Below are 23,428 nucleotides of genomic sequence, written 5' to 3' on the forward strand. Positions count from 1 at the left end.
AACCCACACAAATCATTAATTGTTCTCAAAACCCCACCAAATTCCAGAAACATCCCAACAAAATCCCCACTAATTTCCACAAAATCTAAGAAAATACCTCAAAATCCTTCATGTCTCCTCAAAATCCCGCAAAATTCTACAAAAATCCCTCCAAATCTCCTCAATATCCAGCAACATGCAAGAAAAATCCCACCAAATTGCAAAAAAATCCCACACAAATCATTAAATGTTCTCAAAACCCCAGCAAATTCCAGAAACATCCCACCAAATCTCCACAAAATACCAAAAAATTCCACAACAGCACAAAAAAACCCCACAAAATACCAGAAAAATCCCACCAAATCTAAACTAATTTCCACAAAATCTAAGAAAAATCCCTCACAATTCCTCAAATCTCCTCAAAATCCAAAAAAATTCCCAAAAAAATACCACAAAATTGCAGAAATCTTCTCAAAACCCTAACAAATTCCAGAAACATCCCACCAAAATCCCCACAAATTTCCACAAAATATAAGAAAATACCTCAAAACTCTTTATGTCTCCTCAAAATCCCTCAAAATCTCACAAAACTCCCACAAAATCTCCTGAATACCCCACAAAATTCAAGAAAAATCCCACAAAATTCCAGAACAATCCCACAAAATTGCAGAAAGCTTCTCAAAAGCCCAACTAATTGCAGAAACATCCCACCAAATCGCCACAAAGTTCCACAAAATCTAAGAAACATCCTCACAATTCTTCATGTCTCCTCAAAATCCCACAAAATTCCAGAAAAAACTCCAACAAAACTCCAGAAAGCTTCTCAAAACCACACCAGATTCCAGTAACATCCCACAAAATCCCCACTAATTTCCACAAAACCTAAGAAAATACCTCAAAATCCTTCATGTCTCCTCAAAATCCCTCAAAATTCCACAAAACTCCCACAAAATCACTTCAATATTCAACAAAATTCCACCAAAGAGATCACCAAGAAAAATCCCACCAAATGGCAAAAAAATCCCACACAAATCATTAAATGTTCTCAAAACCCCAGAAAATTCCAGGAAAACCTACAACAAAACTGCAGAAAGCTTCTCAAAACCCCATCAGATTCCAGTAATATCCCACAAAATCCCCACAAATTTCCACAAAACCTAAGAAAATACCTCAAAATCCTTCATGTCTCCTCAAAATCCCGCAGAATTCTACAAAACTTCCACAAAATCTCTTCAATATTCAACAAAATTCAAGAAAAATCCCACCAAATTGCAAAAAAATCCCACACAAATCATTAAATGTTCTCAAAACCCCAGCAAATTCCAGAAACATCCCACCAAATCTCCACAAAATTACCACAAAATCCAAGAAAAATCCCACAAAATTGTAGAAAAAACCCACACAAATCATTAATTGTTCTCAAAACCCCACCAAATTCCAGAAACATCCCAACAAAATCCCCACTAATTTCCACAAAATCTAAGAAAATACCTCAAAATCCTTCATGTCTCCTCAAAATCCCGCAAAATTCTACAAAAATCCCTCCAAATCTCCTCAATATCCAGCAACATGCAAGAAAAATCCCACCAAATTGCAAAAAAATCCCACACAAATCATTAAATGTTCTCAAAACCCCAGCAAATTCCAGAAACATCCCACCAAATCTCCACAAAATACCAAAAAATTCCACAACAGCACAAAAAAACCCCACAAAATACCAGAAAAATCCCACCAAATCTAAACTAATTTCCACAAAATCTAAGAAAAATCCCTCACAATTCCTCAAATCTCCTCAAAATCCAAAAAAATTCCCAAAAAAATACCACAAAATTGCAGAAATCTTCTCAAAACCCTAACAAATTCCAGAAACATCCCACCAAAATCCCCACAAATTTCCACAAAATATAAGAAAATACCTCAAAACTCTTTATGTCTCCTCAAAATCCCTCAAAATCTCACAAAACTCCCACAAAATCTCCTGAATACCCCACAAAATTCAAGAAAAATCCCACAAAATTCCAGAACAATCCCACAAAATTGCAGAAAGCTTCTCAAAAGCCCAACTAATTGCAGAAACATCCCACCAAATCGCCACAAAGTTCCACAAAATCTAAGAAACATCCTCACAATTCTTCATGTCTCCTCAAAATCCCACAAAATTCCAGAAAAAACTCCAACAAAACTCCAGAAAGCTTCTCAAAACCACACCAGATTCCAGTAACATCCCACAAAACCCCCACAAATTTCCACAAAATCAACCAAAATACCTCAAAATCCTTCATGTCTCCTCCAAATCCCTCAGAATTCTAAAAAACTCCCACAAAATCTCCTCAATATCCTACCAAATTCAAGAAAAATCTCACCAAATTCAGAAAAATCCCATTCAATTCCCTAAAGGTTCTCAAAACCCCACCCAATTCCAGGAATATCCCACAAAATCCCCACTAATTTCCACAAAATCAACAAAAATACCTCAAAATTCTTCATGTCTCCTCAAAATCCCACAAAATTCCACAAAACTCCCACAAAATCTCTTCAATATCATACAAAATTCAAGAAAAATCCCACCAAATTGCAGGAAAATCCCACACAAATCATTAAATGTTCTGAAAACCCCAGCAAATTCCAGAAACATCCCACCAAATCTCCACAAAATTCACACAAAATCTAAGAAAAATCCCTCACAATTCTTCAGGTCTCCTCAATATCCCACCAAATTGCAGAAAAATACCACAAAATTGCAGAAAGCTTCTCAAAAGCCCAACTAATTGCAGAAACATCCCACAAAACCCCCACAAATTTCCACAAAATCTAAGAAAATACCTCAAAATCTTTCATGTCTCCTCAAAATCCCTCAAAATTGTAAAAAACTCCCACAAAATTGCCTCAATATCCGACCAAATTAAAGAAAAATCCTACCAAATTCAGAAAAATCCCATTCAATTCCCTAAAGGTTCTCAAAACCCCACCCAATTCCAGTAATATCCCACAAAATCCCCACTAATTTCCACAAAATCAACAAAATACCTCAAAATCCTTCATGTCTCCTCAAAATCTCTTCAATATCATATAAAATTCAAGAAAAATCCCACCAAATTTCAGAAAAATCTCATACAATTCATTAAATGTTCGAAAAACCCCAGAAAAATCCAGATTATCTCACCAAATCTCCTCAAAATACCACAAAATCCAAGAAAAATCCCACAAAATTGTAGAAAAAACCCACACAAATCATTAATTGTTCTCAAAACCCCAGCAAATTCCAGAAACATACTACAAATTCCCCACTAATTTCCACAAAATCTAAGAAAATACCTCAAAATCCTTCATGTCTCCTCAAAATCCCGCAAAATTCTACAAAAATCCCTACAAATCTGCTCAATATCCAGCAACATGCAAGAAAAATCCCACCAAATTCCACAAAAATCCCACACAAATCATTAAATGTTCTCAAAACCCCAGCAAATTCCTGAAACATCCCACCAAATCTCCACAAAATACCAAAAAATTCCACAACAGTACAAAAAAATCCCACAAAATACCAGAAACATCCCACCAAATCTAAACTAATTTCCACAAGATCTAAGAAAAATCCCTCACAATTCTTCAAGTCTCCTCAAAATCCCAAAAAATTCCCCCAAAAAATACCACAAAATTGCAGAAATCTTCTCAAAACCCTACCAAATTCCAGAAACATCCCACCAAAACCCCCACAAATTTCCACAAAATCTAAGAAAATACCTCAAAACTCTTTATGTCTCCTCAAAATCCCTCAAAATCCCACAAAACTCCCACAAAATCTCCTGAATATCCCACAAAATTCAAGAAAAATCCCACAAAATTCCAGAACAATCCCACAAAATTGCAGAAATCTCAAAAGCCCAACAAATCGCAGAAACATCCCACAAAACCCCCACAAATTTCCACAAAACCTAAGAAAATACCTCCAAATCCTTCGTGTCTCCTCCAAATCCCTCAAAATTCTAAAAAACTCCCACAAAATTGCCTCAATATCCTACGAAATTCAAGAAAAATCCCAACAAATTCAGAAAAATCCCATACAATTCCCTAAAGGTTCTCAAAACCCCACCCAATTCCAGTAACATCCCACAAAATCCCCACTAATTTCCACAAAACCTAAGAAAATACCTCAAAATCCTTCATGTCTCCTCCAAATCCCACAAAATTCCACAAAACTTCCACAAAATCTCTTCAATGTTCAACAAAATTGAAGAAAAATCCCACCAAATTTCAGAAAAATCCCACACAAATCATTAAATGTTCTGAAAACCCCAGCAAATTCCAGAAACGTCCCACAAAATCCCCACAAAATTCCACAGAATCTAAGAAAATCCAACCAAATCCTTCATGTCTTCTCAAAATCTCTCAAAATTCTACAAAAATCCCTCAAAATCTCCCCAATATCCTGCAAAATTCCAGAAACATCCCACCAAATCCCCACTAACTTCTACAAAATCAATGAAAATACCTCAAAATTCTTCATGTCTCCTCCAAATTTCTCAAAATTCCATAAAACTCCCACAAAATCTCCCTAATATCCTGAAACTTTCAAGAAAAATTGCACAAAATTGTAGAAAAATCCCACACAAATCATTAATTGTTCTCAATACCCCACCAAATTCCATAAACATCCTACAAAATCCCCACTAATTTCCACATAATCTAAGAAAATACCTTAAAATCCTTCATGTCTCCTCAAAATCCCTCAAACTTCCACAAAAATCCCTCCAAATCTGACCAATATCCAGCCACATGCAAGAAAAATCCCACCAAATTCCAGAAAAATCCCACACAAATCATTAAATGTTCTCAAAACCCCACCAAATTCCAGAAACATCCCACCAAATCTACACAAAATTCACACAAAATCCAAGAAAAATCCCTCAAAATTCTTCAGGTCTCCTCAAAATCCCACAAAATTCAAGGAAAATCCCACAAAATTGCAGAAAGCTTCTCAAAAGCCCAACTAATAGCAGAAACATCCCACAAAACCCCCACAAATTTCCACAAAACCTAAGAAAATACCTCAAAATACTTCATGTCTCCTCAAAATCCCTCAAAATCCCACAAAACTCCCACAAAATCTCCTCAATATCCAGCAACATGCAAGAAAAATCTCACCAAATTCAGAAAAATCCCATTCAATTCCCTAAAGGTTCTCAAAACCCCACCCAGTTCCAGTAATATCCCACAAAATCCCCACTAATTTCCACAAAATCAACAAAAATACCTCAAAATTCATCATGTCTCCTCCAAATCCCACAAAATTCCACAAAATCTAAGAAAAATCCCTCATAATTCATGTCTCCTCAAAATCCCACAAAATTCAAGAAAAATCCCACAAAAAACTTCGAATTTTCTCAAAATTCGAGAAAATTCCAGCGAAATCTCACAAAACCTTCACAGAATTCCACAAAATCTATGAAAAATCTCACACTAAATTCTTCTTCTCTTCTCAAAACCCTTCAAAATTCTAGAAACATTTCACAAAATCTCCTCAATATCCCACAAAAATCAAGATCCCATAAAGTTCCAGAAAAATTTTTCAAAATTGCCGAAATCTTCTCAAAACCTTAAGTAATTCCAGAAACATATCACAAAATCTCCACAAATTTCCACAAAAGCTAAGAAAAATCCCAGAAAATCTAAGAAAAATCCCCCAAAATTGCAGAAAAATCCCACAAAATTGCAGAAATCTTCTCAAAACCCCACCAAATTCTAGAAAGATCCCACAAAATCTCCTCAAATTTGCACTAAAATCCACAAGAAATTCCATAAAATTCAAGAAAAATGCCACAATAATCCAGAAAAATCCCACAAAAGTGCAGAAAAGTCCCACAAAATTAAGTAATTTACATCTGTCATGGCAGTTGTAGATCCCGGCTGCTCCTGCTCCTCTTCTGCTTGCCACTTGAATTTTAGCGGTACAGCTGCAATTGCCTCTTTCAATCAGTGCTACCCACTGTGCTTTGTCACAGGGAACTCAGGATTTTTGTTTCAGCCATCATGATCACTAGAGATCAAAATGCTCCCAAGTCCCTGAGCACTAAGTCGAGGGGAATTAAAGCCACACAGGTCACATTTGCAGTGCTCAAACACAGCCCTGTTGCTGCTGCTGCTGCTGCTGAATAGAATCAACTGACAGAGGCCATCACAGAAATTGCCCCTGCAGTGGCAAATCAAATGAAAAAATCCACCAGGAGAAAGAAAAACCAGAACTTTCCAACTCGCTTCATTGTTTCTTCTGAGCAGCAGCAGAAGAAAAAGGAACAGGGCACCTTTCAGGCAGCTCCACAAGCTCAGGGTTCTCATTTCCTGGGGAATCTGAGATGCAATTGCCCTTGTTAAAAGGATAAAAGCAAAGGGAATGAATTGGGAATTATTAGGAAAAAATGACCCTTCTTACACACAAAGTTCACCAAGTCATTCCCTGCATTTCTCCTTTTCACATTCTTTCTCTCACCCACTGAGAGCTCCAGCTTATCATGTTCTGCTGCTTATCATCAACTGATTGTGCTCTTGATTTCTCCCACTGCAAGAGATGTAGAATCATCTCAACTGAACACAGAAACAAACTCCCTCTGTCAGCCCATCTTCATGTTCCAGATCACTTTCCAGATGTCCATGGGGCTGTTGGAATGATGAGCTCTCCACTGCTGGCTGCAGGCTCTGGAGATTCTTTCTCCACATTCAGCCAGGCTTGTATTCCCCAACAATTCCTGGTAGCCCATCATGTTTTCTTTGGGTAGAAGAGCAACAATGAAAACCTCACCAATGGCACAACTCCCCTGTGCACAAGGAAAAGAAAGAACAAGTTGTCAAGTTCTTCAAACATTTGTCCTGCTTTGCTGCAAGAGTTGTGCTGCACTCACAGTGTGGGAAGCCAAGAGAAGCTGCAGCTGGGGGCACATCTTGTGACAGGAGCTGCGCCTTGTTCTCCAGGACAGGTTTTTGGAAAGAACAGACGGGACTGGGGAGAAGATTCTGGGAAAATTGAAACGGCTTTTTTAAGAAATGAAAATAAAATCCAAAGAAACAAACAATATGTTTTTCTCTATTTTTCTCTATTTTTTTTCTCTCTATTCTCTATTTTTATTTTTCCCTTTTCCATCTTGCGCTGTTTCTCCATCCCATTCATTCCAAATGGATCTCACCTCTAAGATCTGAGACTTGGCAAGTTTTAGACACTGTAAAATACCCTGAGCTATAGCCAGTTTGCCTTGCCCTGTTTTCCTTGGACAGCAATGCTGGAGACACAAGTGCAGTGCTTGGCTCAGGTACAAATTCTGCATTCAGGGAATGTGCTCAGACGGTGTCTGAGCCTCAGCAGGGACAAGGCACAGCAGCAGCCAAGGGCATTGCTGTGCCCCTGTGCAGGAGTCCAGACTCTGGCTCTTGGCTCAGCAGGGCAAAGTTGCCGTGTTTGGCCGGGCTCAGGGGCTGCCCGGGGAGCGCGGGGCTCGGGCCGGGGCCGAGCGGGCAACGGACAAACGGACACGGGGACAAACGGCCCCGGTGCTTCAGTTGCAGCGGCAGCGGCGGCAGCGGCGGCAGCAGCAGCGGCGGCAGCAGCAGAAGCAGCGAAAGCAGCAAATTTATCAATTCTCTCTCTCTCCTCTCCCTCTCCCACTGTCCCTCATCTTCTCCCGGTCTCCCTTTTCCTGTGTCCCCTCCTCTTTCAAGTTCCCTCTCCCCGTGCCCGCCCGGGCCATGCCCCCGGTCCGCCCCCGGCCCCGGGCGGGGCTGCCCCGGCCCCGGCCCCGGCCCCGCCCATCCCGCCGAGGTCTCCTCTTCGCCTGGCTCTGGCTGTGCTGGGCGGGCATCAGTGGCCGGGGCTGGGGCGGCATTGCCGCCCTTTGGCTCCGCCTGGCCCGACCCCGACCCCGGCCCCGGCCCCGGCCCCGGCCCCGGCCCCGGCCCCGGCCCCGGCCCCGGCCCCGGCCCCGGCCCCGGCTCCTCCCGGGGCCCGCGGAGGACACAGGCGGTGCGGCCGCTGCCGCCGCCTCCGCTGCGGCTTCCCCGGCCCGAGCTCCGCCGCTGTCGCGTTCCAATGAGGGAACGCCTGCGGGTGCCCGGCCCGGGGAGCTCGGGGAGCGCTCGGGGGCCGTTCCTGGCCCCGGGCCGAGCACTGACGGCCGCGTCTCTTCCCCAGGGAAGGCGCAGCAGGCCCTGCAGCAGCGCTACCGAGTGGGTTCACTGCTGGGGCGCGGCGGCTTTGGCAGAGTTTTTGCGGCCACTCGGCTCTCGGACGGACTCCCGGTGAGCAGAGGGGCCGGCGGCGGGCGGAGGAGGAGGAGGGGGCGGAGGAGGAGGATGGGGCTGGACACGGTGGGCGGTGAGCTGAATCCGCTGTTCCCTTTGGCTTGCAGGTGGCCATCAAAAAGGTGCCACGGAACCGCGTCCGGCACTGGGGCGAGCTGGTGAGTGAGCGGGGCCAGCGGCAGAAGCCGGGCCGTGCCGGGCGGGGATGAGCCGGGGCCCGGCAGGGTGGGAGCCGCCAGGACACCTGGAGGGAGAGCGGGCGTGGGGCCAGCGGAGGGCACAGAGCATCCCGGGCTGGCTGAGGGCTTCCCGAGCCCTGGCACGGCCTCAGCCCCACTGACGGCACCGTGCTCCTCCCGCAGCCCGACGGCACCAGCGCACCCCTGGAGATAGTGCTGCTGGACAAGGTGTCCACAGGCTTCCCCGGTGTGGTGCAGCTGCTGGAATGGTTTGAGCTCCCCAGCACCATCGTGATGGTGCTGGAGCGCCCGGAGCGGTGTCAGGACCTGCGGCGTTTCATTCGGGCACGGAGGTTCCTGTCCGAGGAAGAGGCGCGGGAGCTGTTCCAGCAGGTGCTGGCGGCCGTGCGGCACTGCACCACCTGCGGGGTCCTGCACCGAGATATCAAACCTGAGAACGTCTTGGTAGACCTGGACACCGGCGAGGCAAAACTGATTGACTTCGGCTGTGGCACCTACCTGCAGGACACAGCCTACACTCAATTTGCAGGTGAGCCCACACAGGGGTGGTGATCCTGGTCCTGGCATCTCCTGGCCCAACCTGGGTGTGGCAGCAGGGATTCTCCCAAGACTGGGGCTGGGGCTGGGGCACCCAGCCTGATAAAACCCCCGTGGATGGGAGTAGCAGGGAGGGGGAGCCAGAACCTGTGCACCTGCTGGTTTGGTGTGCAGGTGAGAATGGGCTTGGACTGCTCTGCTCACCTGGTTTGCCTTGGTTCAAGATATTTTTTGGGCAATGCCAGCAGGGAGGATGTGGGTATGGTTTTTCCCCAGCACTGAGTGGGTATTTCCCTTTGTGTGTCATGGTCAGGCCTTGCCAGGGTTTCTGCTGCCCTCTTCCAACACCAGTGGCTTCTTTTCCAACCCCAGGTTTGTACCCAAGTCCCAGGCGCTGGTGAGAGGGCAGCAGGTCACCCCGTGTGCCACTGGGGCAGCCCCCACATGCCCAGGGATGCTGGGGCCAGGCTCTGGGAGCAGCAGCATCCCCCTGATGAGCTCCATCCATATTCCATAGGAACACCGTCATACAGCCCCCCGGAATGGAACGACTTCGGCTGGTACCATGGCGAGGCAGCGACCGTCTGGTCCCTGGGCATCCTGCTGCACGAGATGGTCTGCGGGGAGCACCCTTTCAGGAGGGGCAGGAGCATCAGATGGGGCCAGCTCCCGCTGCCACAACGGCTCTCCCAAGGTGGATCCTCATCTCTGGGCACGGGGGGAACACCAGTGTTGGGAGACAGCAGCGGGCTCGTGAGCATCCCGCTCTGGCAGCTGCTGAGGAGGTGGCACATGTCCTGCTCTCCTGCTCTCCTCCAAAACAAAGAATTGATGGGAAAGTTTAGGCCCAGCTCTGAGCACATCCAGCGTGGCCTGGGCACGGGAATAGTGGGGCAAAGCAGACAGGAGCCTTCTCCAACTGACCAGTGGTTTGTGGTTTCTCTCCCCAGACTGCCAGATTCTGATCAGGTGGTGTTTATCCCTGAACTCCTTGGACAGGCCCTCATTAGAAGACCTGTCCTGTGATCCCTGGATGCAGGATATTCATCAGCCCTAGAAGAAGGGAGAGAGCCACAGGCACAGTGATGCAGGGACCTGGTAAGTTACAGCTCCACACATGCCCTGGCAATCAGCAGCAAAGAAACCCAGACTTTTTTGTCCTGCCTGTGTCACTGCACTGGGGTCATGGAATGGGAACACACAGCCCTTGTGCTGGAGCTGAGCTGCTCTGCCCAGCACTGGTGGGCACCATCTGAGCTGGTTTTGCCTGTCCTGCTTCACTGACAGCCGGGCCCTGGGCAGAACCCTGACAGCCTGGTGTCACCCCAGGGAAGAAGGAGCCCCTGGAGAAGCTGTACCAGGTGGGGCTGCTGCTGCTGCTGCTGGAGACATGGAGGACAACAGCAAGGATGACAACCTCTTCCTCCACCTGGCCAGTGGGAGCTGGCGATGATGGACTTTGATTCTGGCACCTTCTTCAAAGCCAGGCTCCACAGTGAATTTTCAGGTAAGTCCAGACCCAGGGGGATGCTCCCAGATTTGTGCATTGGCTGGGAACCAAAGGTTTCCCCTTTGCTGGGGCAGATGCAACTGATTCCTCAGTGGCTGCCCAGCTGGTTTTTGGCAGGGCTGGGGACGTGGGCTGGGGTGGTTATGAAATGGGAGTGGGATCCTGGCCCTGCCAACAGCCCCCAGCACCCACCGTGCCCCGGGCTGGGGCTGGGGCAGCCAGCCCGACACAAACAAACCCCCATGGCAGGAGCACAGGTGGGACTCCAGAACCTGAGCACGGCTGCTTTGCTGTGCAGCCAAGGAAGGGCTTGGGCTGCTCCACTCCCCTGCTTTGCTTTGGGATCACCGTGATTTTGGGGGACAGTGCAGGGGGAAAGGGAGAAAGCATGGGCTTCCCTCAGCCATGGGTGGGTTTTTCCCCAGAATGTAGGGTTTGGGCCTACCTCAAGCTCCAGTCAGAGATAAGATTTTTTACCAGTTTTCTTGTTTCCCCTTTTTGTCTGTAACCTATTTTCATTAATTTGTTGTTTGTTTTTCTAAAGGAAGCGTTCCAGGTGGGGTCCAGTCTGGATCAGGAAGTGCTTGGGACCAGCTGTGGCGTGGATGGGCCGTGCCCTTGGAGAAGACTGAGGACATCGTTTGGGACCAGCTTTTCTTGTGGCAGCGGATGGTGTGAGGTGGGTCCTCATCTCCTTGGCATGGCTGGGACAAGAGCTTTTGGGAGATGGCAGCGGGCACAGGAGCATCCCGCTCTGGGCAGCTGCTGAGGGGCTGGATCTGCCGTGGCTGGCTGCAGGCTGGGCACATGTCCTGCCCTCCTGCTCTGCTCCCCAAGGCAGCAGTGATGGGCAGCTTTGGGCCCAGCTCTGAGCACGGCCAGCATGGCCTGGGCACCGCGGCTGGCTGGGACAAGGGGACAGGAGCCTTCAGCTGACGGGCGGTTTCTGCTTTCTCTCCTTGTAGCCGGGCTCTGCGGATGCTGAGGCTGCTCTGGGCTCTGCCAGGGCTCTGCTGGGCTCAGCACCGGGCTGGGATCAGCCAAAGAAGAAACGCTGTGACCTGCAGCAGAGACTTGAGCATTTTGGCAATGCAGCTCAAGTCTGCAGTGTCCACCTCCAAGGGAAAACATGACACCCCCCAAAAATTAAACTTGTTCCATAACTTCTGAAATGAAATCCATCTGGGATGACCCCAAATGACATTTTTCAGCTTGCTCAAGCTGTAGCTCAGCCCTTCTCTGAACAGTTCTGTCCCCCACACCTGCCTTTTACTTCACAACTGCTCCCTCCTTTCCCCCAGTGAGTTCCCAGCCCATCACAGTCTCCATCACACTGCAGCCTTCCTTGATGCCCCTCACCACGAGGAAGGCCAAGCCCCAGTCTCAGGGACTCATCCTGTCACTGGCTGAAGAACAGCAATGTCTGTCTGTGCCAGGGGCTCTTGGATGTCTCTGTATCCATGGACAGAAGGGTCTGTCTGTGCCAGGGGCTCTTGGATGTCTCTGTATCCATGGACAGAAGGGTCTGTCTGTGCCAGGGGCTCTTGGATGTCTCTGTATCCATGGACAGAAGCTCTGTCCTTGCAAAGATTTCCATAATATCTTTCTACCCATGAGTATGGAATGAACACAGAGAGTGAAAGTGTCAGTCACGTTGTTTGCACACTCCTTCCTTTCCATCCAAGACACATCCATGCACACCTCCACGTACAGATATATTAAAAGGATAGGGATGGATAGAGCTCTAACTTTGGCAGAACTCACCTTGTAAGCCATGGCCAGGGCATTTTTTTCCCAGCTCTGTGTCAGTAGGTGTCCAAGAGCTGAAGGGAACAGCATTTAGAAGCAGTTTCAGGATTTCTAGGCAGGAAAGGGAGCTGACAACCATCCACATAACTCACCATATTCGTCGGGATGGGCTGCTGGTTCTTTAGGAATATGGCACAATGGAGACACAAGACTTGGGATAATCCCAGCTCTCTGTGGATCTGTGCAAAGGGGGAGCAGCAGAAACATCTTGTGTCTTCTTTGGGAACACAAGGTCCAAGGAGCTGGGGTGGCAGAGCGTGACCTGGGCTGGTGGCAGGTGAAGTCCCATTTCATGACATCCCAGAGTGGCACAGGACAAAGCTCCAAGCAGCCACAGCCCCACTGAGGAAGTCCTTGGAGTGCTGCACATCCCATAGGAAAAGCTGCATTCCCTCAGTCCATTGGGATTTATCACTTCCATCTGCAACACTTTAGGTCCAAGTTTCAAACTGCAAAATTTTGACACTCAAGACACAGTCATGAAGAACACGTATTTCAATTTCCTATTCCTTTAATTGCAGTGTAAAATATCTTCATATTGGAAAACATCCATCAAATCTGTCAAGGAAGGCAGCTAATGGATCCTTTCCACTAGCACGTGTACAAACTAAGGAACTAAAATCAAAGCTGAGTTCTCTTTTTCAGAAGATCAGTTACCTCTTTATTACTCCAGAGTTATAGATGATTTTTCACTACACATTTGAGGGTAATTTTATCTTTCATTTCTTTTTTATGTTTTCTTTTCTGGTTTTTAGGTTTTTGTTTTGGTTTTTTTTGTTGTTGTTGTTGTTGTTTTTTTACAGAAAGCATGTCCTAGAAAAGGCACGTCCTTTGCTCCTGGTTCCCGTGTGGAGCAGCTCCCTTCCCGCTGGCTGAGCTGCTCAGGCAGAGCCCGGCAGCTCCTGGCCCTGCAGGGCTGAGGCTTTTCCCCGTTGCTGGGCACAGACTGATGGAGCAGCAGTGCTGAACACGGGCACACGCAGAGGGAGCAGAGCAGCTGCCTTTGCCCACCTGAAGCTCCAAGGCCAAACTCTGAGCAGGCACGGCTGCAAGAGACTCGCAGGCTCCCTGTTGGCTCTGCTGCCCCACTTGTGCCCGGCCCAGCTCTGCGGGAGGCAGAGGGAGAACAAGGGGCAGCTCCCTCCCAGCCCCAGCCCAGGGACCCCTCCAGCCCCGGGCCTTGGGCCACTGTCAGCACCTGCTGCTCCAGCCACCGCTTCTGCTGGCACTGACAGCAACAACCAAACTGGGGCTGGTCCCCAGGGAGCAGCAGCAGTGCCTGGATCTGATCCCTCAGCCTGGGGCAGCCCCCTGGGGGAACAGAGGGCACAGCAAGAGGGACAAAACCAGGCAGGGGCAGAGACTGGGAAGAGCCAGAGCTGGGAGCAGCAACAGCTGCTTCATTGCACTCCTGGAGAAAGCTCTTGGCTGGCTCAAAGCACTGAAAGGTGTGAAAGGCAGAGAGGAGGCCACACCAAACAATGCTCCTGTTTTCACACCCTCCTGTAGTAAATGGAAATGATTTGTCCTATCTAAATTGTAACTATTTGGAAAGTTATTATTAGGAGCAATCAAGGGAATTGGTGTTACAAGGCAGATGTACCCCTGTACAGATGTTACATGTTAAAATTAAGATAGAGGATGTAGATTTGAGATAAGAAATATCCTAAGACAAAATCGACCTTGAGATGGATAAAGTTGGAACAACTTTAGGCATAGGGCCTGAAAATTATAAAATATAAGACTAATTAGTGGAGCACAATGCTTACTTACATAACACAACGCTTAGTATGCACACACAGCCTGTGAGGTTATCAAAAGAACAATGAGGATGAGTGTAAGCCTTCGTCCAAAAGACCACCAAAAGAAGACTGAAGACCCCGTAGCAACAAGTGAAGCATGCACCATGAAGAATTGTGATGTAAAATTAAAGAATCAGAAGTAACATGAGACTTACTGGAAACATGAATGAATATGTATAAGTATACAGTATATAAGTTTAGTTTGAATTGCTTTATTTCATATGTAAGGGGCTTGAGAAGCCCTCTCCGTACCCCAGTCAGTTTTGCTTATGCTTTAATCATAATTACTGGCAAGCTATATTCATATATATATTCATATATATATACACATATGTATATATATATGAATATATTCACTAAATTGTACTCTTTTAAGAAATTGTATTCCTTCTATATCAAATTGCTACTTAATCCACTAAATTATATTCTTTTATTAAATTGGATTCTTGTATTCAATTCACTAAATGGTATAATTTTTTTCTTGTTATTAAACTGCTGTTAACACAATAGCCCTAGCTGTCCAAATTTCAATTTCATTTATGACACTGCCCTTGGGTGAGTTACAGCCACAGCGAGAGGGAGGAGGAGATGATCCCACCCATGGCTGCTGCTGGCTCCAGACATTTGCTGAGATAAAGCTGAACCAGAGCTTCAGCATCTCCCCCAAAATCACAGAATCACAGAATGCCTTGGCTTGGAAGAGACCTTAAAGTTCATCTCATTCCACCCCCTGCCATGGCAGGGACACCTTCCACTATCCCAGGCTGCTCCAAGCCCCATCCAACCTGGCCTTGGACACTTCCAGGGATCCAGGGGCAGCCACAGCTTCTGTGGGCAAGCTCTGATCTCTGCCCAGGTGAGCAGGGACAGGAGCCAAGGGAACGGCTGGAGCTGGGCCAGGGCAGGGCTGGGCTGGAGATGAGCAAAAGCTTCTTCCCCCCCAGGGGGCTGGGGCAGTGCCCAGGCTCCCCAGGGAATGGGCACGGCCCCGAGGCTGCCGCAGCTCCAGGAGCCTTTGGCCAGCGCTGCCAGGTGTGATAAACGGGCCAGGAGACCAGCTCCTTTTAAAAAGCCCGTTATTAAGCAGCACAGCTCTGGGGTGGGGGCCCGAGGGGTCGCACACACTGCCACTGCTCCCACTGGACACCGCAGAAGAGGAGGATCCGTGCAGCTCTGTCACTAGGGCAGAGCTGGGCCTTCCTTCCTCACGGGAGTCCCCGGGAAGACTCCTTCTTTAGGGCTCGTAGTCTAGGCTGTCATCCCAGTCGAGTCTCCTCGAGGTTACGTCGGCCTCTGGAAAGAAGCCAGGGGACTCCTCTGGGTCTTCCTTGTTAGATGGTGCTGGTTCTATTCCTTCCCTTTTGCGTGGCTCGTTGTTTTGGGGTCTTTTCCAGTCTGGGTGCATCCCATAAGTCTCTGGTCTCTCTCGTTTGCATAAAAGTCAGTATGTCATCTTCCTCCTCAGGACGGTACAGCAACTCGGGAAAGGGATACAGTGTTGGCATGTGGGAGTCTAGGAGCAGTGGGGGCAGTGCCTGGCTGAACACAGAACAAGAAACACAGGGTACAGCAACTTGGGAGAGGGGGCAGGGCCTGGCTGAACAAGGAACAAGAAATACGGGGTACAGCAATTTGCGACAGGGGTACAAGGTAAGTAAACCTGGGACAGGGGTACAAGGTAAGTAAGGAGTTTACAAACAGCAACTGGAACGTATTATTCTTAACTATATATATATATATATATATATACACACACATATATATATTTATATATATGTATAAATATATATATGAATATAGCTTGCCAGTAAATATGATTAATGCATAAGCAAAACTGACTGGGGTACGGAGAGGGCTTCTCACCCCACCTCACATGCAGAACAAAGCCATTCAAACTAAACTTATATACTGTATGTATATTTATAAATATTCATTCAATTTTCCAGTAAGTCTGGAAAGTAAGTAATTTCTGATTCTTTAATTTTACATCACTATTCTTCATGGTGCATGCTTCACTTGTTGCTAGGGGGTCTTCAGTCTTCTTTTGTTGGTATTTTGGATGAAGGCTTACACTCATCCTCGTTGTCCTCTGGATAACCTCACAGGCTGTGTGTGCGTACTAAGCGTTGTGTTATGTAAGTGAGCATTGTGCTCCACGAATTAGTCTTATATTTTATAATTATCAGGCCTTATGCCTAAAGTCGTTCCAAGGTTATCCATCTCAAGGTTGATTTTGTCTTAGGACATTTCTTATCTCAAAACTACTTCCTCTGTCTTAATTTTAACATCTAACATCTGTAGAGGGGTACATCTGCCTTGTAACACCAATTCCCTTGATTGCTCCTAATAATAACTTTCCAAATAGTTACAATTTAGTTAGCACAAATCATTTCCTTTTATTACAGGAGGGTGTGAAAACAGGAGCATTGTCTGGTGTGGCCTCCTCTCTGCCTTTCACACCTTTCAGTGCTTTGAGCCAACCAAGAGCTTTCTCCAGGAGTGCAATGAAGCAGCTGTTGCTGCTCCCAGCTCTGGCTCTTCCCAGTCTCTGCCCCTGCCTGGTTTTGTCCCTCTTGCTGTGCCCTCTGTTCCCCCAGGGGGCTGCCCCAGGCTGAGGGATCAGATCCAGGCACTGCTGCTGCTCCCTGGGGACCAGCCCCAGTTTGGTTGTTGCTGTCAGTGCCAGCAGAAGCGGTGGCTGGAGCAGCGGGTGCTGACAGTGGCCCAAGGCCCGGGGCTGGAGGGGTCCCTGGGCTGGGGCTGGGAGGGAGCTGCCCCTTGTTCTCCCTCTGCCTCCCGCAGAGCTGGGCCGGGCACAAGTGGGGCAGCAGAGCCAACAGGGAGCCTGCGAGTCTCTTGCAGCCGTGCCTGCTCAGAGTTTGGCCTTGGAGCTTCAGGTGGGCAAAGGCAGCTGCTCTGCTCCCTCTGCGTGTGCCCGTGTTCAGCAGTGCTGCTCCATCAGTCTGTGCCCAGCAACGGGGAAAAGCCTCAGCCCTGCAGGGCCAGGAGCTGCCGGGCTCTGCCTGAGCAGCTCAGCCAGCGGGAAGGGAGCTGCTCCACACGGGAACCAGGAGCAAAGGACGTGCCTTTTCTAGGACATGCTTTCTGTAAACAAACAAACAAACAAACAAACAAAAAAAAAGATAAAAATTACCTCCAAATGTGTAGTGAAAAAACTTCTATAGCACTGGAGTAAGAAAGAGGTAACTGATCTTTTGAAAAAGTGAACTCAGGTTTGATTTTAGTTCCTTAGTTTGTACCCGTGCTAGGATCCATTAGCTGCCTTCTTTTAGAGATTTTATGGATGTTTTCCAATATCAAGATATTTTGCACTGCAGTTAAAGGAATAGGAAATTGAAATACATGTTCTTCATGACTGTGTCTTGAGTGTAAAAATTTTGCAGTTTGAAACTTGGACCTCAAGTGTTGCAAATGGAAGTGATAAATCCCAATGGACTGAGGGAATGCAGCTTTTCCTATGGGATGTGCAGCACTCCAAGGACTTCCTCAGTGGGGCTGTGGCTGCTTGGAGCTTTGTCCTGTGCCACTCCGGGATGTCATGAAATGGGACTTCACCTGCCACCAGCCCAGGTCACGCTCTGCCACCCCAGCTCCTTGGACCTTGTGTCCCCAAAGAAGACACAAGGTGTTTCTGCTGCTCCACCTTTGCACAGATCCACAGAGAGCTGGGATTATCCCAAGTCTCGTGTCTCCATTGTGCCATATTCCTAAAGAACCAGCAGCCCATCCAGACGAATATGGTGAGTTATGTGGATGGTTGTCAGCTCCCTTTCCTGCCTAGAAATCCTGAAACTGCTTCTAAATGCTGTTCCCTTCAGCTCTTGGACACCTACTGACACAGAGCTGGGAAAAAAATGCCCTGGCCATGGCTTACAAGGTGAGTTCTGCCAAAGTTAGAGCTCTGTGGGAAATCTCTATCCATCCCTATCCTTTTAATATATCTGTATGTGTGGGTGTGCATGGATGTGTCTTGTATGGAAAGGAAGGAGTGTGCAAACAACGTGACTGACACTTTCACTCTCTGTGTTCATTCCATACTCATGGGTACCAAGATATTATGGAAACCTTTGCAAGGACAGACCCTTCTGTCCATGGATACAGAGACATCCAAGAGCCCCTGGCACAGACAGACCCTTCTGTCCATGGATACAGAGACATCCAAGAGCCCCTGGCACAGACAGACATTGCTGCTCTTCAGCCACTGACAGGATGAGTCCCTGAGACTGGGGCTTGGCCTTCCTCGTGGTGAGGGGCATCAAGGAAGGCTGCAGTGTGATGGAGACTGTGATGGGCTGGGAACTCACTGGGGGAAAGGAGGGAGCAGTTGTGAAGTAAAAGGCAGATGTGGGGACAGAACTGTTCAGAGAAGGGCTGAGCTACAGCTTGAGCAAGATGAAAAATGTCATTAGGGGTCATCCCAGATGGATTTCATTTCAGAAGTCATGAAACAAGTTTAATTTTTGGGAGGTGTCATGTTTTCCCTTGGAGGTGGACACTCTGCAGACTTGAGCTGCATTGCCAAAATGCTCAAGTCTCTGCTGCAGGTCACAGCGTTTCTTCTTTGGCTGATCCCAGCCCGGTGCTGAGCCCAGCAGAGCCCTGGCAGAGCCCAGAGCAGCCTCAGCATCCGCAGAGCCCGGCTGCAAGGAGAGAAAGCAGAAACCGCCCGTCAGCTGAAGGCTCCTGTCCCCTTGTCCCAGCCAGCCGCGGTGCCCAGGCCATGCTGGCCGTGCTCAGAGCTGGGCCCAGAGCTGCCCATCACTGCTGCCTTGGGGAGCAGAGCAGGAGGGCAGGACATGTGCCCAGCCTGCAGCCAGCCACGGCAGATCCAGCCCCTCAGCAGCTGCCCAGAGCGGGATGCTCCTGTGCCCGCTGCCATCTCCCAAAAGCTCTTGTCCCAGCCATGCCAAGGAGATGAGGACCCACCTCACACCATCCGCTGCCACAAGAAAAGCTGGTCCCAAACGATGTCCTCAGTCTTCTCCAAGGGCACGGCCCATCCACGCCACAGCTGGTCCCAAGCACTTCCCGATCCAGACTGGACCCCACCTGGAACGCTTCCTTTAGAAACACAAACAACAAATTAATGAAAATTGGTTACAGATAAAAACGGGAAACAAGAAAAAATGGTAAAAAATCTTATGTCTGTCAGGAGCTTGAGGAAGGCCCAACCCCTATATTCTGGGGAAAAACCCACCCATGGCTGAGGGAAGCCCATGCTTTCTCCCTTTCCCCCTGCACTGTCCCCCAAAATCACGGTGATCCCAAAGCAAAGCAGGGGAGTGGAGCAGCCCAAGCCCTTCCTTGCCTGCACAGCAAAGCAGCCGTGCTCAGGTTCTGGAGTCCCACCTGTGCTCCTGCCATGGGGGTTTGTTTGTGTCGGGCTGGCTGCCCCAGCCCCAGCCCGGGGCACGGTGGGTGCTGGGGGCTGTTGGCAGGGCCAGGATCCCACTCCCATTTCGTCACCACCCCAGCCCACGCCCCCAGCCCTGCCAAAAACCAGCTGGGCAGCCACTGAGGAATCAGTTGCATCTGCCCCAGTGAAAGGGAAACCTTTGGTTCCCGGCCAATGCACAAATCTGGGACCATCCCCCTGGGTCTGGACTTACCTGAAAATTCCCTGTGGAGCCTGGCTTTGAAGAAGGTGCCAGAATCAAAGTCCATCATCGCCAGCTCCCACTGGCCAGGTGGAGGAAGAGGTTGTCATCCTTGCTGCTGTCCTCCATGTCTCCAGCAGCAGCAGCAGCAGCCCCACCTGGTACAGCTTCTCCAGGGGCTCCTTCTTCCCTGGGGTGACACCAGGCTGTCAGGGTTCTGCCCAGGGCCCGGCTGTCAGTGAAGCAGGACAAGCAAAACCAGCTCAGATGGTGCCCACCAGTGCTGGGCAGAGCAGCTCAGCTCCAGCACAAGGGCTGTGTGTTCCCATTCGATGACCCCAGTGCAGTGACACAGGCAGGACAAAAAAGTCTGGGTTTCTTTGCTGCTGATTGCCAGGGCATGTGTGGAGCTGTAACTTACCAGGTCCCTGCATCACTGTGCCTGTGGCTCTCTCCCTTCTTCTAGGGCTGATGAATATCCTGCATCCAGGGATCACAGGACAGGTCTTCTAATGAGGGCCTGTCCAAGGAGTTCAGGGATAAACACCACCTGATCAGAATCTGGCAGTCTGGGGAGAGAAACCACAAACCACTGGTCAGTTGGAGAAGGCTCCAGTCTGCTTTGCCCCACTATTCCCGTGCCCAGGCCACGCTGGATGTGCTCAGAGCTGGGCCTAAACTTTCCCATCAATTCTTTGTTTTGGAGGAGAGCAGGAGAGCAGGACATGTGCCACCTCCTCAGCAGCTGCCAGAGCGGGATGCTCACGAGCCCGCTGCTGTCTCCCAACACTGGTGTTCCCCCCGTGCCCAGAGATGAGGATCCACCTTGGGAGAGCCGTTGTGGCAGCGGGAGCTGGCCCCATCTGATGTTCCTGCCCCTCCTGAAAGGGTGCTCCCCGCAGACCATCTCGTGCAGCAGGATGCCCAGGGACCAGACGGTCGCTGCCTCGCCATGGTACCAGCCGAAGTCGTTCCATTCCGGGGGGCTGTATGACGGTGTTCCTATGGAATATGGATGGAGCTCATCAGGGGGATGCTGCTGCTCCCAGAGCCTGGCCCCAGCATCCCTGGGCATGTGGGGGCTGCCCCAGTGGCACACGGGGTGACCTGCTGCCCTCTCACCAGCACCTGGGACTTGGGTACAAACCCGGGGTTGGAAAAGAAGCCACTGGTGCTGGAAGAGGGCAGCAGAAACCCTGGCAAGGCCCGACCATGAAACACAAAGTGAAATAACCACTCAGTGCTGGGGAAAAACCACACCCACATCCTCCCTGCTGGCATTGCCCAAAAAATATCTTGAACCAAGGCAAACCAGGTGAGCAGAGCAGTCCAATCCTCTTCTCACCTGCACACCAAACCAGCTGGTGCGTAGGTTCTGCCACCCCATCGCTGCTACCCCCACCCATGGGGATTTTGTCAGTCTGGCTGCCCCATCCCCAGCCCCAGTCCTGGGCAGAGTGGCAGGCAAAGGCTGCCAGCAGGGCTGGAAGATGGGTCCTCACCCAGCTCTGCTCAGAAGCAACTTGGCTGAAGACTCAGTGCTGTGACTGGCAGCCAAAGGGAGAATCCCTCCTGCCACACCCAGGTTGGGCCAGGAGATGCCAGGACCAGGATCACCACCCCTGTGTGGGCTCACCTGCAAATTGAGTGTAGGCTGTGTCCTGCAGGTAGGTGCCACAGCCGAAGTCAATCAGTTTTGCCTCGCCGGTGTCCAGGTCTACCAAGATGTTCTCAGGTTTGATATCTCTGTGCAGGACCCCGCAGCTGGTGCAGTGCCGCACGGCCGCCAGCACCTGCTGGAACAGCTCCCGCGCCTCTTCCTCGGACAGGAACCTCCGTGCCCGAATGAAACGCCGCAGGTCCTGACACCGCTCCGGGCGCTCCAGCACCATCACGATGGTGTTGGGGAGCTCAAACCATTCCAGCAGCTGCACCACACCGGGGAAGCCTGTGGACACCTTGTCCAGCAGCACTATCTCCAGGGGTGCGCTGGTGCCGTCGGGCTGCGGGAGGAGCACGGTGCCGTCAGTGGGGCTGAGGCCGTGCCAGGGCTCGGGAAGCCCTCAGCCAGCCCGGGATGCTCTGTGCCCTCCGCTGGCCCCACGCCCGCTCTCCCTCCAGGTGTCCTGGCGGCTCCCACCCTGCCGGGCCCCGGCTCATCCCCGCCCGGCACGGCCCGGCTTCTGCCGCTGGCCCCGCTCACTCACCAGCTCGCCCCAGTGCCGGACGCGGTTCCGTGGCACCTTTTTGATGGCCACCTGCAAGCCAAAGGGAACAGCGGATTCAGCTCACCGCCCACCGTGTCCAGCCCCATCCTCCTCCTCCGCCCCCTCCTCCTCCTCCGCCCGCCGCCGGCCCCTCTGCTCACCGGGAGTCCGTCCGAGAGCCGAGTGGCCGCAAAAACTCTGCCAAAGCCGCCGCGCCCCAGCAGTGAACCCACTCGGTAGCGCTGCTGCAGGGCCTGCTGCGCCTTCCCTGGGGAAGAGACGCGGCCGTCAGTGCTCGGCCCGGGGCCAGGAACGGCCCCCGAGCGCTCCCCGAGCTCCCCGGGCCGGGCACCCGCAGGCGTTCCCTCATTGGAACGCGACAGCGGCGGAGCTCGGGCCGGGGAAGCCGCAGCGGAGGCGGCGGCAGCGGCCGCACCGCCTGTGTCCTCCGCGGGCCCCGGGAGGAGCCGGGGCCGGGGCCGGGGCCGGGGCCGGGGCCGGGGCCGGGGCCGGGGCCGGGGCCGGGGTCGGGCCAGGCGGAGCCAAAGGGCAGCGAAGCCGCCCCAGCCCCAGGCAATGATGCCCGCCCAGCAGCGCCAGCGCCAGCACAGCCAGAGCTGGGCGGAGGCGAGACCGCGGAGGGACGGCCGGGGACGGGGCCGGGGCCGGGCTGGGGGCATGGCCCGGGTGGGCACGGGGAGAGGGAACCTGGAAAAGAAGGGGACACAGGAAAAGGGAGATCAGGAGAGGATGCGGGACAGTGGGAGAGGGAGAGGAGAGACAGAAATCGATTAATTCTCTGCTTTCGCTGCTGCCGCCGCTGCCGCCGCTGCTGCTGCCGCCGCTGCCGCTGCAACTGAAGCACCGGGGCCGTTTGTCCCCGTGTCCGTTTGTCCGTTGCCCGCTCGGCCCCGGCCCGAGCCCCGCGCTCCCCGGGCAGCCCCTGAGCCCGGCCAAACACGGCAACTTTGCCCTGCTGAGCCAAGAGCCAGAGTCTGGACTCCTGCACAGGGGCACAGCAATGCCCTTGGCTGCTGCTGTGCCTTGTCCCTGCTGAGGCTCAGACACCGTCTGAGCACATTCCCTGAATGCAGAATTTGTACCTGAGCCGAGCACTGCACTTGTGTCTCCAGCATTGCTTTCCAAGGAAAACAGGACAAGGCAAACTGGCTATAGCTCAGGGTATTTTACAGTGTCTAAAACTTGCCAAGTCTCAGATCTTAGAGGTGAGATCCATTTGGAATGAATGGGATGGAGAAACAGTGCAAGATGGAAAAGGGAAACATAAAAATAAATAGAGAAAAATAGAGAAAAACATATTGGTTGTTTCTTTTGATGTTATTTTCATTTCTTAAAAAAGCTGTTTCAATTTTCCCAGAATCTTCTCCCCAGTCCCGTCTGTTCTTTCCAAAAACCTGTCCTGGAGAACAAGGCACAGCTCCTGTCACAAGATGTGCCCCCAGCTGCAGCTTCTCTTGGCTCC

At 50.4% G+C, this 23,428-nt stretch overlaps 1 protein-coding gene and 1 long non-coding RNA gene across 2 annotated transcripts in view; both read left to right on the top strand.

Annotated features, from left to right (window-relative positions):
- The window catches only part of LOC147646033 (serine/threonine-protein kinase pim-1-like), a 60,633-nt gene extending 50,189 nt beyond the window's left edge, over positions 1-10,444 (top strand). Inside the window, exons 2-6 of the mRNA XM_086874005.1 lie at positions 8,086-8,259; positions 8,370-8,420; positions 8,625-8,991; positions 9,517-9,693; positions 9,950-10,444. Coding sequence (XP_086730131.1) covers positions 8,086-8,259; positions 8,370-8,420; positions 8,625-8,991; positions 9,517-9,693; positions 9,950-10,056 — 876 coding nt within the window. The 3' untranslated portion in view covers positions 10,057-10,444. The remainder of the gene's footprint in view (positions 1-8,085; positions 8,260-8,369; positions 8,421-8,624; positions 8,992-9,516; positions 9,694-9,949) is intronic.
- Positions 10,445-11,053: 609 nt separating this feature from the next.
- LOC147646034 (uncharacterized) lies at positions 11,054-11,672 on the top strand. The gene is made up of 2 exons (XR_015282008.1): positions 11,054-11,188; positions 11,475-11,672. It is a non-coding gene; the product is annotated as an uncharacterized LOC147646034 (long non-coding RNA).
- Positions 11,673-23,428: the final 11,756 nt, after the last annotated feature.

This window comes from Cyanistes caeruleus, unplaced genomic scaffold (genome assembly GCF_971803275.1).
Source record: "Cyanistes caeruleus unplaced genomic scaffold, bCyaCae1.hap1.1 HAP1_SCAFFOLD_131, whole genome shotgun sequence".
Classification (NCBI taxonomy): domain Eukaryota; kingdom Metazoa; phylum Chordata; class Aves; order Passeriformes; family Paridae; genus Cyanistes; species Cyanistes caeruleus.